Source organism: Pseudophryne corroboree, chromosome 4 (genome assembly GCF_028390025.1).
Source record: "Pseudophryne corroboree isolate aPseCor3 chromosome 4, aPseCor3.hap2, whole genome shotgun sequence".
Taxonomy (NCBI): Eukaryota; Metazoa; Chordata; class Amphibia; order Anura; family Myobatrachidae; genus Pseudophryne; species Pseudophryne corroboree.
Window position 1 is genome coordinate 815091595 of NC_086447.1, and position 14090 is coordinate 815105684.

At 42.2% G+C, this 14090-nt stretch overlaps 1 protein-coding gene across 12 annotated transcripts in view; it reads left to right on the plus strand.

Moving 5' to 3' along the window:
* The window catches only part of WDPCP (WD repeat containing planar cell polarity effector), an 804278-nt gene that overhangs the window by 385904 nt on the left and 404284 nt on the right, over window positions 1-14090 (plus strand). For all 12 annotated transcript variants that reach the window (XM_063918461.1, XM_063918450.1, XM_063918455.1 and 9 more), the window contains one exon: window positions 1685-2294. In XM_063918461.1, the coding sequence (XP_063774531.1) occupies window positions 1685-2294 (610 nt within the window). The remainder of the gene's footprint in view (window positions 1-1684; window positions 2295-14090) is intronic.

The window sequence follows — 14090 nt, forward strand, 5'->3', positions numbered from 1 at the left end:
TTCAATTTTAAATATGGTATTGGATATTTACTTCAATGCAGTGAAAGGTGCAATTAAGTCTTCAACAAATGTATGATTTAAGATGAGCCGCTCTTTAAAAAAAACCATTGGCTTGCAGCCATTAAATTCATAAATAATGGCGCTTTTGGACTCCTGTATGATTTATTTTCTTTACACCTTTCATTGGAACAACACTCCCTAATGTCTTAATACATCAAAAAGACAAATATGCATGTTGCCATTGTACTGTTGAAAAGCACAGTGTAATTCTTTGGAACGTGAGCCTTATCCTGTGGTAGAATCCCAAGGTAGAGGTAATTAAAATAAAATGATTAAATCACTTTTTCCCAAATTGAGTCCTTTGTGATTTCTGACATCTCAGCTGGCCACTGTTGTACATTTCTAATCTAAATCCACTTCTCCCACTTTGCGATTTAGAACATTTGTTTCATATTAATTGCAATTAAAATAACAGTTTGCAGAATCTGGTATAACCCTTATAAGATGTCTTTAACACTTACGTGGCATCTACGATCATTTACATTGTGAACTAAAATGTTGTAGTATGGTCTTATGTGTGAATAATTAGTATTCATTTATAGAGATAACCTAATAATGCATTTTTACTATTAGAACATCGATGTTATAAGACATTGAACGTGTGTATAGTTTAATATGACATTCTTTTATTTATAAGGCCACAACGTTATAATTCAGTGAACTTTTTCATACACCAACTAACATTGTGCTGCAGTACTGTATGTCATCTGTAAATATTTCTACGTTTATTTAAATTCATCAAGGGGTATTTAAATAGTCATGGTTATTTACTGAAGTTTATTGACCCACCCGGGACTATCTAAATAGCACCGATGCCTGCACTCATCAGGGATTTTTTTTCACCTGCCTGAGGCAGGTGGGAAAAAAATCTCTGAAAAAAATGCCCCTTTTAGAATTTACCATGGATCCTATGTGTTTTCATGCAAAAACTGGTAATTTTCCTGCTGCAAAAAATAGGGAATAATTGAATTACCCGAAAAAAAATCAGCAAAAATTAAAGATAAACAAATAAATTGCGATAAAATTACCACGTCTAATTGAATACCCTATATCTTTTAGAGCATGATAGATTTAGTCTTTATTTTTCAACCAAGGGCGGGATGTAAAGACGTCTGAGTTGGATGGAGGTGCAGGTTCCTGGCCGAACCCAGACTTTTTTTTAAAGCGGCAATCCATGCCTTGTAAATGATTGCTGCTTTAAAAAATGTCCAAGTTTACCAGGAAACCCGCTCGTCCGGCCAACTCGGACATCATTACAAGTATGTTTCTTTGACTATTTAACCAGGTGTGGTCTCATCTATAATTTCTTTACCAAACCCTACTTAGAGAGAAATTACTGTCACCCTAATTACAATATGCAAATTATATATTGCTTGCAGGAGCATTCATTTATATAGTAACTATTTAAGTCTGAAGTTATGTTTAATTTACTTAATATATTTAATAGTCCTGTGTTTTAATTCTGTATTATTGTCATGTTATACAGTATTGATGTACTGTAATTTAATTTCTTTTTAAACTATGTGAATGTTTGTATAGGCCCTAAATTCTACAAACTGCTTAAAATTGATTTTACGGAATCTTTATGTTCGTTCGTTTATTTTGTGTCCATTTCTCTTTTCAGGTATTAAGCTACATCCGCACAGAGGGAGATATGCTTGATGCTAGCTTCAGTATTACTCAGCCATACCAGGTGTATACAGTTGAGCACTCCATGAATACAGACAAAGAACCTATGGCTGACAGCTGCATCTATGAATGTGCACGGAGCAAAATACAATGTATATCAGTCACTAAAATTCCCCTCAATTCCAGGCTCATAAGCTGCAGTAGGAACATGCCTGAGGACAAGCTTGTTCTCGGTTGTGAAGACTCTTCTATTATTCTATATGAATCTCATCGCAGAGTGACTCTCTTAGCTCAGGCTGATCTGTTACCTGTGTTAATTAGATGGCATCCTGCCGGATGTATATTTGTGGTGGGCAACAATCAAGGGGAACTTCAATTATTTGATATGGCTCTATCGCCAATTAAAGTCCAGCTTCTTGCCGAAGACTTTGCTCCAAGAGCCACCCTACAGTGTAGTAAGCAGTTTGTGATGTCTAGCAACTTGGTGGACATGAAGTGGACTTTCCCTGGTAACTCCACTCAGTGTACTGACGGTGCAAATATTCATAATCTTCTGTTTCTGAGATTTCATGGAGGACCTTTAGGAATGCTTCAGCTTAAACTTGGTAAGCTATAATACATCTTTCTTTTCTGATAGAGATATAAGGAAGGGACCTCTTAACCTTTTCTTGCTGTTCATTTTACATTGACAGATGGTTCAAACCCAGTTGTATCAACTTAATTTAATATGAAAGGAACTGTCTGTGCATTTAGACTTTTTAACATTAAACTTTGACAGATTCAAAATGATCCCCAAGGTTTGAGAAGTATGGGAGATACTGTTTCCCCAAATTCTATAGATAAGTAAAATAACCCAGCACCTGCATCTAGTGCACTGAAAAGTCATTTTCCAAAATGTTTACAGTGCTGTATAGTCTTTATTTCAAATATTACTCCTGTATGTCTAGTTCTGTAACCCACTTGGTCCCGGCGACTCGGCATGCTGTGTTTTGGCTAGCAAAGGAACAATTGCTTTGCACTTGGATTAAGCAAAACCAAGTGTCCTGACTTCGGGTTTGCACATGTATAGGGACTATGTTGTTTTTAATTATTAAATCACTTCATTGTCTCTCTATTATTTTGTGATGCATCTTGGTGTTTGTATTGTGCTAGATTTTTTTCTATACAATATGAAATACTGAACTACTAATGGGGGTATCCAGTTAGCCACGATAACGCAATCTGCGGCTTATGTTATCGCACCTACAGTATCTCCTGAAAAATCGGCTTATCGCAGCCTGCGCTCTCCAGTTTATCACACCTATCCTATTCCAAATCAGCGACAACTGCAATCATGTAATAATTTTAGCCATCAAAAGTACAGGAAAAAGTGAGGAAATGTTCCTGTATCCCCCAAAATGCCAAACTAATATCGGGAAACATTATGGAAGTCTATCAGTGGCCATCATTTAACTACAGTAATTGGTGTCATTAAATCAGGTTAAATGGCTATTATATGCATTTTTTTTTTAATGCTGAAAAATTATAGAAAGCTTTTTTTCTTTTTTTGCAAAATAAGTGCCCTCATTAAATTTGAGGTACATAAAAGTGGGTATAAGTGTATATTTGAGTCAATATAGGGGACTTAAAAAAATTGGAAATGGATCGATTACTCCCACCTGCAAGCCTAAAAACACCAGTCCTACTCATAAAGCACCCCCAATATACCTGTCCCATACTTTGTACCCCAATTTCCATCACCTTATATTTTTTTAACCCCAAAAATTACATGTCATTATTGGATAATTAAAAATAGTTAAAAACTTCTAAGTGCCTAATTAGTCATTCAGGGGGAGTTCTGAACCAAATCCTGACATTTTTAGCTTAAAATAGAGGTTTTGATAAGCCCTATGGAGACTTATCGCGGCTAATAGGATACCGAATTATAACATTAGCGTTAATTTATCGCGTAACCATGATATCGCGGCTAATAGGATACCCCCCCCCCCCCAATGCATCATTAGTTTTTTCACTGTATAATTATTTATATTTGGTATTACTTTGCACCTATTCCATTTTATTTCTGTTGTATTTGAATTAGCGGTGAGAATTTGGGGCCCTGTTGTTTGGATGGACATGCTCTCATAATACCTGCTCTTCTATATCTTTAAAAGCTGAGGAACGTCATATACCAGCGATCCTGTGATTACGGTCTTAGATTGTTTATTAAGACACTTCTATAATGCTATTGAGTGAATCAATCAATTGTTAATTACCACTTTTTTTACAGTGAATATTATCATGTTTTATATATCCACTTTTGAAACTCTATAGGAAATTTCAGTAAGATTTCCAATCCTAAAGTTTGGTTTTCTCCTATCAGATCAGCCAGAAGGGTATGGGAGATGTAGTCAGCGATATGTTATAGTGTTTAATGGCAGAGTTGGCATCTAGTCTAATCGAGAATTGATTTTGACCACGTTTTTTAATCTTTGATCTTTTCATTTTGGGTTGTTGTCCTGGAAATAAAGCAGAAACTGAGAGTCAAACTAAATAAGAGGCCTCTTAATTCCTGCTCAGAAAGGATATTTTATGACTGCTCGATTTTGTAAATTTAGTGAGTAATCAAAGTTCCCTCTGTACTAAAGTCATGTACTTAAAGTCTGTACTGAATCGTGATTGACTCCCTGGACATTTCTTAGTTCAGAATAAACAAAAATAAAAATATGCCAACACAACATAATTCTTACCACACTTCAGAGCTTAGTGAGTGCAGCCCACCAGCATGTCACTTATAGTTTTTTGAACCCATTGATGTAAATTTCAACAGATCAAATAAACAACATTCAATGCATTTAGAATGCTGAACGCTTATAGAATATGTGCTGTAGCCATTTTTTTTTATTATTGTTCAATGTTTGTAATAACTGATCTTTACGGGTTGTGGGGAATTGACTCAAGAACAAGTAACATTCGTTTATCTAGACAGGAGATAAGTGGGTTTTAATTCCTTTTTCTAAAGGGCCGTATTCACGGGCAGATGTGGCCAGAGATGTGTGCTGAGCGAACCGCACAGGCCAATCTAGCACCAGCGATAGTGACGCGCGGGGCCGTGCATCGCTATCGCTGTGAGGGGTACACACGGACAGATCATACTTAAAATCTAAGCAATCTGGTCAGATTGCTTAGATTATCGCTCCGTGAGTACCCCCCTTAAGACTTTATATACACCACCCACATTCTTCCCACTCTGCTGCTTCCCCAAAGCTATTTTGTTATAAGAGAGATACCACATTTGAACTGGCTAGTCAGAATAGATTTGAGAGCATTTAATGAGATCTTCGGATAACATAAACATTGCCATTGTATTGTCCACCCAAAATACTTCCATTAGACGATTACAAAAGGGAACTACAAAGTAAGAATATATAGTGTCTTTCGGTTTGTATATAGTCCTCCTATAGACTGAATGACATTTTGCAGTGCAATAGATTTATTTGGTGCTGCATAAGACAAAACCTCTAGCAGTCCTATGAATGACCTTACCTCTAGCTGTCCGTATTTTGTGATTTCAGGCCTGAATAAATCCTGGAGGCAGCAATATATGGAAGCCATCACTCCAGAAAGACCTTATTGTGAAACACAAGCCTCTCACCTATAGAGATAAATGCCAATTCTCACACAAAACAAAGGAGAAGTAATAAGTGGTGCTTTACACACATGTATAATAATCACATCATAGTAAACATTTATTATCAAATTAAATTGCACATCCAATAATGTGTTGTATTTACACATATGTTGTCCCGGAAACGGGACAACATATAATGGTATTAAGTTGGGAGTACGGACATCTGCAGCTAAGACACTCCTCGGGGTTGTGTGCACTAGTTTAGGCTTTAATGTACGGGCAACGTGAGGAACAAGCGAATAGGTCCCATTCATACGGGTGAGAAATTGTTCCTACCACTGCCCCTTCCAGTACTGGCACTAACAATTCATTTGTGCTAGATACCCACGTCCCATTCATACGGGTGAGAAACTGTTCCTACCACTGCCCCCTCCACTAACAATTCATTTGTGCTAGATACCCACGTCCCATTCATACGGGTGAGAAACTGTTCCTACCACTGCCCCCTCCACTAACAATTCATTTGTGCTAGATACCCACATTCTGGCCCCTTTCAGATGTGTCATCCTTGTAGTTCAGCAAGTCAGCTCCGCAATTACAATATTGTCTTAATACCTCTACCATTCCAGCAATTCCAATTATGGGCCTAATTCAGACCTGATCACAGCAGCAACATTTTTCTCTAATGGGCAAAACCATGTGCACTGCAGGAGGGGGGGGGGGTCAGATAAAACATGTGCAGACATAGTTAGAATTGGGTGGGTTACATTGTTTCTGTGCAGGGTAAATACAGGATGCTTTATTTTTACACTGCAGTTTAGATTTCGGTTTGAACACACCCCACCCAAATCTAACTCTCTCTACACATGTTGTATCTGCCCCACCTGCACTGCACATGTGTTTGCTGCTGCGATCAGGTCTGAATTGGGCCCTACAGCTGATGTGTGCCCTGCTTTGGACTGCACTACCTTTGAAGTTATCAGAAGACTCTGGCTAGCGGAGATCCCTGGTTTCCGTTAATATCTAATATATCTTAAGTAAGAGATGTGCAGGGCTACTACACCTAGTGGCTGGGACTTGAGACTTTACATTTGAGCAAGTTTTACCAGAAGTTACTGTGTTCCTTTATGTGTTCGTTTATTAGATATCACTATATGTTGTCGCACTTCCTGGAGTTATTTCTTTAAATATAATTCATTCTTGGATGTGCAATTAAATTTTAGATGAACTGTTTATTATCATTTGATTATTATACATGTGTGATGACCTTGTGTGTATGGCGCCACCTATTACTTTGCCATTTCAGGCCTCAAGCCTCGCTTTCTCTCTCCCCAGTGACACGGCTCACAGCAGTTATTGTATAAAGAAAGGAAAGTAAAAGAGGTTCTTGACATTGCTATCTCCAGCACATTTGTGTTCTCACCCAGGCCAGAATACTCACAGTGCAGGGATTTAGGAGCCTTCCAGCTAATTGCCATCTTGTAAATTTAATTGGACTTCCTCCCTAGATGCTGTTCTTAAATCAATTAGGCTACAAGTTGTCCGTCACCTCTTTCTCCAAAGAAGTGCACTATCCAAGAGAGGTCAAGCATCTAAAGTGGGAAAGATATTTCACCTCAACCATTGAGATTTGTCATGTTTTAAAATTCATTGTTTGCGTTTAAATGAAGCATTTTCTGACAGTGAAGGATTGCTGTTTTTTCCCTTCGATTCATTATTTCAGCCAGAGTACACTTATATGGGATTGTTACTGATTTTTGGTTACGGTCTCCTCTGTGTTACTCTAATAAGGTTAAGCAGTGCTCTGACCAGGCTGTCCTTGTTAATGAGATCAATTGACTTCTGGGGATGCATCAGCTGATAAATAATAAATCCCTTCCTTATTATTTTACACACCTTGTGGTTCTTGTCTTTGTCAACGAGAGCAAGTACCATGAACAACTAGACTGCAACACCCGTCGCTTTGATTATTAGAGAAGTGTGATGTCACTTGTTGTAATACCATTTCTGTAGAACAAATTGTTGCTTTATGGCAAATTCTAAGTCCTTGTTTCTACATAACGATGCATGCCCCATAATGTAATATGCATTTGTTGTTATTTTCTTCCCTTCTAACACCTTTATGCCAAGTGCCGTCTTATCTCCAAAATGACGTATATAAAAGTCCATAGCAGGTCCAGCACTCCAGTAATATAAATAGCTTTCCCTGGGGATTCAGTATACAGCAATATATATTAATATACTTGCTGATCATCGTGTTAATCATATCCTGAGTGACGCACATTTTATGATGTGTGTATATATATATATATATATATAAAACACTGTCATATTACACTTATAATACTTACACCATGTTGGCTTACAAAGCAGTGTCCTTTGCCACGTTGCAGGCATTTTCCTATCTTCTTTATTAGTTCTTTTGTGCTTGGTGGATCTGTATCTCCTTATGTACTTTCCTATCATTTTTTTTTTTTTTTCAAAATGTGTTAACAGTATAGAAAATATTGATGGAAAACTAAACGCAAGTCACACCTGGATTAAAGGTTCACTTCATATAAATAACAATGTTTCCATTATATTGTAAAAGGATAAATATTGATGAAGACTAGTGCGCTGTGCATAAAAAGGTACTCAATAGCAACCATTCACATACTTTCAAACATTTTAAAAACCTAAATCGGGAATCCTCATAGCTGCTGTAGGGTTGCCCCTAGCCTCTCGCGAGACAGTGCAGATGACGCATGCCCTTGCAAACACCACTCCCGCCGGTGGGACACAGCAGCCCACAAGCTGGTCAGTGACCAAAAAGTGGGACTGTCCGGCTGAAATATGGACAGCTGAGAGGTATGCATTTAGATGCACGCTTATATTTTGTAAACTGCATTAGACAAATGTAACTTAGAATTTGACTGGTCAATGCTACTTTTGCGCAGTTTTCCTTTTGTGCCAGTTTTCATAATTGCAGCCCAGTTCCTTTTTCAAAGTTGCATTTAGTTTTAATGTTAAATAGAGTCTGTAAGCACCCGATGTTTTCACGAGCAGAGCATTCTTCCCTCACTTGCATTTCTTCCCTTATACCATCTTCTTTTCTCCATTGCCATCAAAAGCACTGAACTTCTGGTATCAGCTAGCACTGTATTCGTGGGTATTTTGACTGAATGTGCAGCATTGGCTGTATCTTGTATGTTGTAGCTTGTATCCTATGTACTGCAGTAGTTTGCATTGAAAGTCTTTTACATGTTTTTCTCTTACGTCCTAGAGGATACTGGGGTCCACGTTAGTACCATGGGTTATAGACGGATCCTCTAGGAGCCATGGGCACTTTAAGAAATCAATAGTGTGGGCTGACTCCTCCCTTTATGCCCCTCTTACCAGACTCAGTTTAGAAAATGTGCCCGGAGGAGCCGGTCACGCTTTGGAGAGCTCCTGAAGAGTTTTCTACTTTTATATTAAAAGTTTGTTATTTTCAATCAGGGCTGTTTGGCAACAGCCTGACTGCTTCGTGGGACTTAGGGGGAAGAATGGCCCAACTTCTTTAGAGTTAATGGTCCCGTTTCTCTGCTGACAGGACACTGAGCTCCTGAGGGAGCCATTCGCAAGCCACACCACGGTGCAGCACACCCTCCTGCAGCACGCCGCCACCCCCTAACAGAGCCAGAAGATGAAGAGTGGTGAGTACAAGGGTTGGAAGTGCAGCCCTGACTGTAGGCTGTGCTTCAGGGGGCTCAGACAGACACACGCTGGTGGTATGTCCCGCTGTGAGGGGCGCGCTGAGCCTCCACTGATGCCCACACTGGCCACAACGTACTAACAGGGGTTTTATCTCTTGGTTAGACATTTTTTACCTCAGGGCCAGTATAAAAAATGCGGGAAGCCGCCCGCCATTACAGGAGGCAGGGCTTCACTCAGAGTGGATCCCACAGCTCTCCAGCGCCATTTCCCTCTGCAGCTCATACAGGCAGCATTCCCAGGGACGCGCAGCTCCTCCACAAGGACTCCCAAGTCTCCTCAGTGGTACCAGGGGGTCTTAGTAAAGGGGGGAGCAAGTTTAAGATTATAACCACTACTAAGGTGCTTATTTCTTTGCGACCCAGCTCGGTTTTACCTTGCTAGAAGGGGCACTGTGTGGCTGGCTCTGATTTCTGTGTCTCTCTGAGGACCCTGCCTACATAAACTAAGTTTTCACTAGTGTGTGTGTGTGTGTGTGTGTGTGTGTGTGTGTGTGTGTGTGTGTGTGTGTGTGTAGGTGTCCCTTTACAATCATGTCCAGGGACTGTGTGTCTTGTACAGCGGAATGTCTCTAATTGGCCCACAAAAGTGTACTCTGGCCCAAATCATGCAGGGTGATACTGATCCTGACACGTCGAAACCAGAGGAGGGTGAAGTGGATGCAAGTGGGGGGGATGCTGTCCTGTCACATGGTATACAGGCCCTCATTGAGGCTATCAGATCTGTCCTAAATATTCCTGACAAGACTGAAGATGGTGAATAGGAATCTTATTTTAACACTAAAAAGAAATCCTCAGCTACTTTCCCCGCTTCAAAGGAATTAAATGCCCTGTTTGAAGAGATGTGGGTGAACCCTAACAAAAAGTTTCAGATCCCTAAAAGGCTGATTTCTTCCTTTCCTGCGGAGGATAGGAAGAAATGGGAAAACCCGCCGATTGTAGACGCATCAGTGTCCAGGTTGTCGCGTAAGATAGTAATACCGGTTCCCGGGGCCGCGTCCTTAAAGAACGCAACTGACCGCAAGATTGAGACCACTCTCAAATCTTTATACACTGCGGCTGGGGTGGCTCAGAGACCCACTATTGCTTGTGCATGGATCACTAGGGCCATTGCTAAGTGGTCAGGTAACCTAATTGATGGCTTAGATTCCTCACCCAGGGGGGAGATTATTTTACTCCTACAGAATATTCAGGATTCTGCTAACTTTATGATGGAGGCCTTAAAGGAAATTGGTTTGCTCAACGCACGCACCACTGCCATGGCAGTGTCAGCACGCAGAGGCTTGTGGCTATGCCAGAGGACTGCGGATGCGGATTCCAGGAAAGGCGTGGAAAGCCTACCATTCACGGGTGAGGCTTTTTTTGGAGATGAACTGGATAAGTGGATATCCAAAGCTACGGCGGGTAAGTCTACATACCTTCCTTCCACAGCAATCCCAGCTAGGAAAACCTACTCTGCTCCAACTCTCAATTTAAAGGAAAATCCAAGGGTTCTTCTACAAAGTTCCGAGGCAGTAAAAGTAAACCCAGCATGCCGCGGCTGCAGGTTCTCAGGAACAGACCTTCGGATCTGCTTCCACAAAGCCTTCAGCATGACGGTGGACCGCACTGCCTGGAACACAGGCAGGTGGGAGCCCGGTTACGTTATTTCAGTCACATATGGGCGACATCATGTCAAGATCCCTGGGTGAAAGAGCTTATCACACAGGGATGTAGACTGGAATTTCACGAACTCCCACCTCCCAGATTCTTCAAATGCGGCTTACCAGCTTCTCCAGAAGCAGGTTTGACTTTGCAGGCAGCGATTTAAAAACTGGTACAGACTCAGGTCATTGTTCCAGTTCCACTACACCTACAAAACCGGACGATTCGGTAAGGCCCATTTTAAACCTGAAGTCACTGAACCCGTACTTACGGGTGTTCAAATTCAAGATGGAGTCTCTGAGAGCGGTGATCTCAGGTCTGGAGGATGCGTACCTTCACATTCCGATTTGGCCGCCCCATCAAACAAATCTAAGGCTTGCCCTGTAGGACTGTTACTACCAGTTTCAGGCCCTGCCATTTGGCCTCTCCACGGCACCGAGGGTTTTACCAAGGTGATGGCAGAGATGATGTTTCCCCTCCGCAAACAGGGAGAGAACATCATACCATACCTAGACGACCTGCTGATAAAAGCGCCTTCCAGGGAGAGGTTGTTGGATAGCTGTCAGGTCTGTAATTGTGTATCTTCCCGGAGGGGGCACTAGTGGGTCAGTGGTGGTGCGGTGGAGGAAACGAGGAGGCTGTGGTAAGTTCCTGCGCATGTGTGCAATGATGTTTTATTTAGCACACAAAAGTATACACTGCAACTGGAGCAAATAGTAATACAGATGGTACTTTGCAGGGAAACTGGAAGAGGTATAAAACAGTCACGAGTAATGAGCTGGTCTGGAAACCACTGTGATAAGCAAACTGCGATGATCAGCCTGGAAGCTGATGGCGAACATCGAAAAACAGTCACACCAGTGGAAACCAGTATGGTTTAACAAACAACGATGGTCGGACTGGAAGCCAATGGTGACAGATTCAATATGCAATAGTAAGTAATGCAACTGATGGTAGTAATTACAGGCAACAAGTAACTCTGATAATCGGTCTGGAAACTGGCAGCAATATAGCCACACAGTCAATAGATATGCACAGAGTCCACAAAGCCAAGCAAGGCTATAGCAGGAGACAGATGGTAATTCACAAGTTGGTTATTTTAAGTGCTGGATGTAAAAGCACAGTGCAGAATGCAGATTAACAACACACAGGTGAGAATGGTGACGCAGCACTTGGAGAGAGTGTCTTACTGCATGTGGGAGTGAACGCTGACTGTGGAAGAAGTTGTAACAGAGCTGGATGACTGGAGCCTGTAGTTCCACGGAGACACTGAAGCAAAGAAGACACTGGAGACAGAAGACTGGAGCCAGGAGAACACTGTACACTGGATGTGACGCGTTGTTCAAGGCGATGAGACTGAGCTGATGTTCTAGATTTATACCCCTGGTCAGCAGGCATTGGATGCTTGAATCATGTGTGCAGACACAGCGCAGGATTGGGTGTTTACAGTCAGCTGACCGTAAGTGTCATGGCGACGCCCATGCTGCACAGATGGTGGGTACACACTAGATGGACTTCACGGGTACACAATGACAATGGGCACCGTGCCTGCGGACAGAGCATTCATGCAGCCGCAGACTGGGGCCGTGACCTCTGGAGGCCTGCACACCAGTGTGCTGGTTAGTGAGATGCCACTGAACGCCGATTCCTGACAACAGCATTGCCCTCTAATCAGACTTCTCCAGGATCACGGATGGTTTCTGAACCTACCAAAATCCCACCTGGAACCAACATGGAGGCTTCCGTTCCTAGGAATTATCCTGGATACGGAGGAACAAAAGGTGTTCCTTCCCTTAGAAAAGGCATTGGTAATCCAGTTAGTGGTGCGGGATGTCCTAAAATCAACCCGGATATCGGTGCATCTGTGCATTCGCCTTCTGGGGAAGATGGTAGCCTCTTACGGGGCTCTGCAGTACGGAAGACTTCATGCCAGGCCATTCCAGCTGAATCTGTTGGACAAATGGTCCGGATCACATCTTCACTTGAACCAGAGGATACGTCTGTCGCTAAAAGCCAGGATCTCTCTTCTATGGTGGCTCCAGACTTCTCACCTGATCGAGGGTCAATGGTTCGGGATTCAAAATATGATTCTGCTATCTACGGACGCAAGCCTCAGAGTTTGGGGAGCAGTCACCTGTGGGGAACAGTTCCAACGAAAATGGTCAAGTCAGGAAGCCATTCTTTCGATCAACATTCTGGAATTAAGGGCCATATACAACGCCCTTCTACAGACATCGCATCTTATTCAAGATCAAGCCATTCAGGTTCAGTTGGACAATGTGACGGGCGTAACGTACATAAACCGACAGGGCAGAACGAAGAGCAGAGCTGCAATGTCAGAGGTGACAAAAATTCTCCTCTGGGCAGAAAAACACACGGTGTCGCTGTCTGCAATCTTCATTCTGGGAATAGACAACTGGGAAGCGGACTTCCTCAGCAGACACAACCTCCATCTAGGAGAGTGGGGCCTTCACCCGCAGGTGTTCAAGTCATTGACAAGTCGGTGGGGAATTCCACAGATAGACATGATGGCATCTTGTCTCAACAAGAAGCTAAAGTGCTATTGTGCCAGGTCGAGGGACCCACAAGCAGTGGCAGTGGACGCTCTGGTGACTCCATGGGTTTACCAGATGGTTTACGTGTTCCCACCTCTTCCACTGAGCCCAAGAATTCTCAAAAGAATAAAAAGGGAAAAGGTTCAAGCGATTCTCATTGCTCCATATTGGCCGAGAAGGGCCTGGTACGCGGATTTACTGGAGTTTCTCCTGGAGGACCCGTGTCCTCTACCTCTGCGAGAGGCCTATCAAGACTTACCGTGGCTACGTTTGACGGCATGGAAGTTCAACGTCCGATTTTAGCCCGGAAAGGCATTCCGAACAAGGTTATTCCAGCCCTGTTCCAAGCTAGGAAAGGGGTAACGTCTTAACATTACCTCCGTATTTGGAAAAAATATGTCTCGTGGTGTGAAAACAGGAAATTTCCTGCAATGGAATTTCAACTGGGACGTTTTCTCCTTTTTCTACGGTCAGGTGTGTATGTGGGCCTACGTTTGGGCTCCTTGAAAGTCCAAATTTTAGCCTTGTCCATTTTCTTCCAGAAACAATTGTCTTCCCTCCCTGAGGTTCAGATGTTCTTGAAGGGGGTTCTGCACATCCAACCGCCCTTTGTGCCTCCCACGGCACCTTGGGATCTTAACGTGGTGTTGCGGTTTCTGCAATCGGACTGGTTTGAACCTTTACAGGAGGTTGACGTAAAGTTTCTTACGTGGAAGACTGTTACACTGTTGGCCATGGCTTCCGCAAGGCGTGTGTCCGAACTGGGGGCGTTGTCTTACAAAAGCTCCTATTTGGTTTTTCATGAGGATAGAGCTGAACTCAGAACTCGGCAGCAATTTCTTCCTAAGGTGGTGTCTGCGT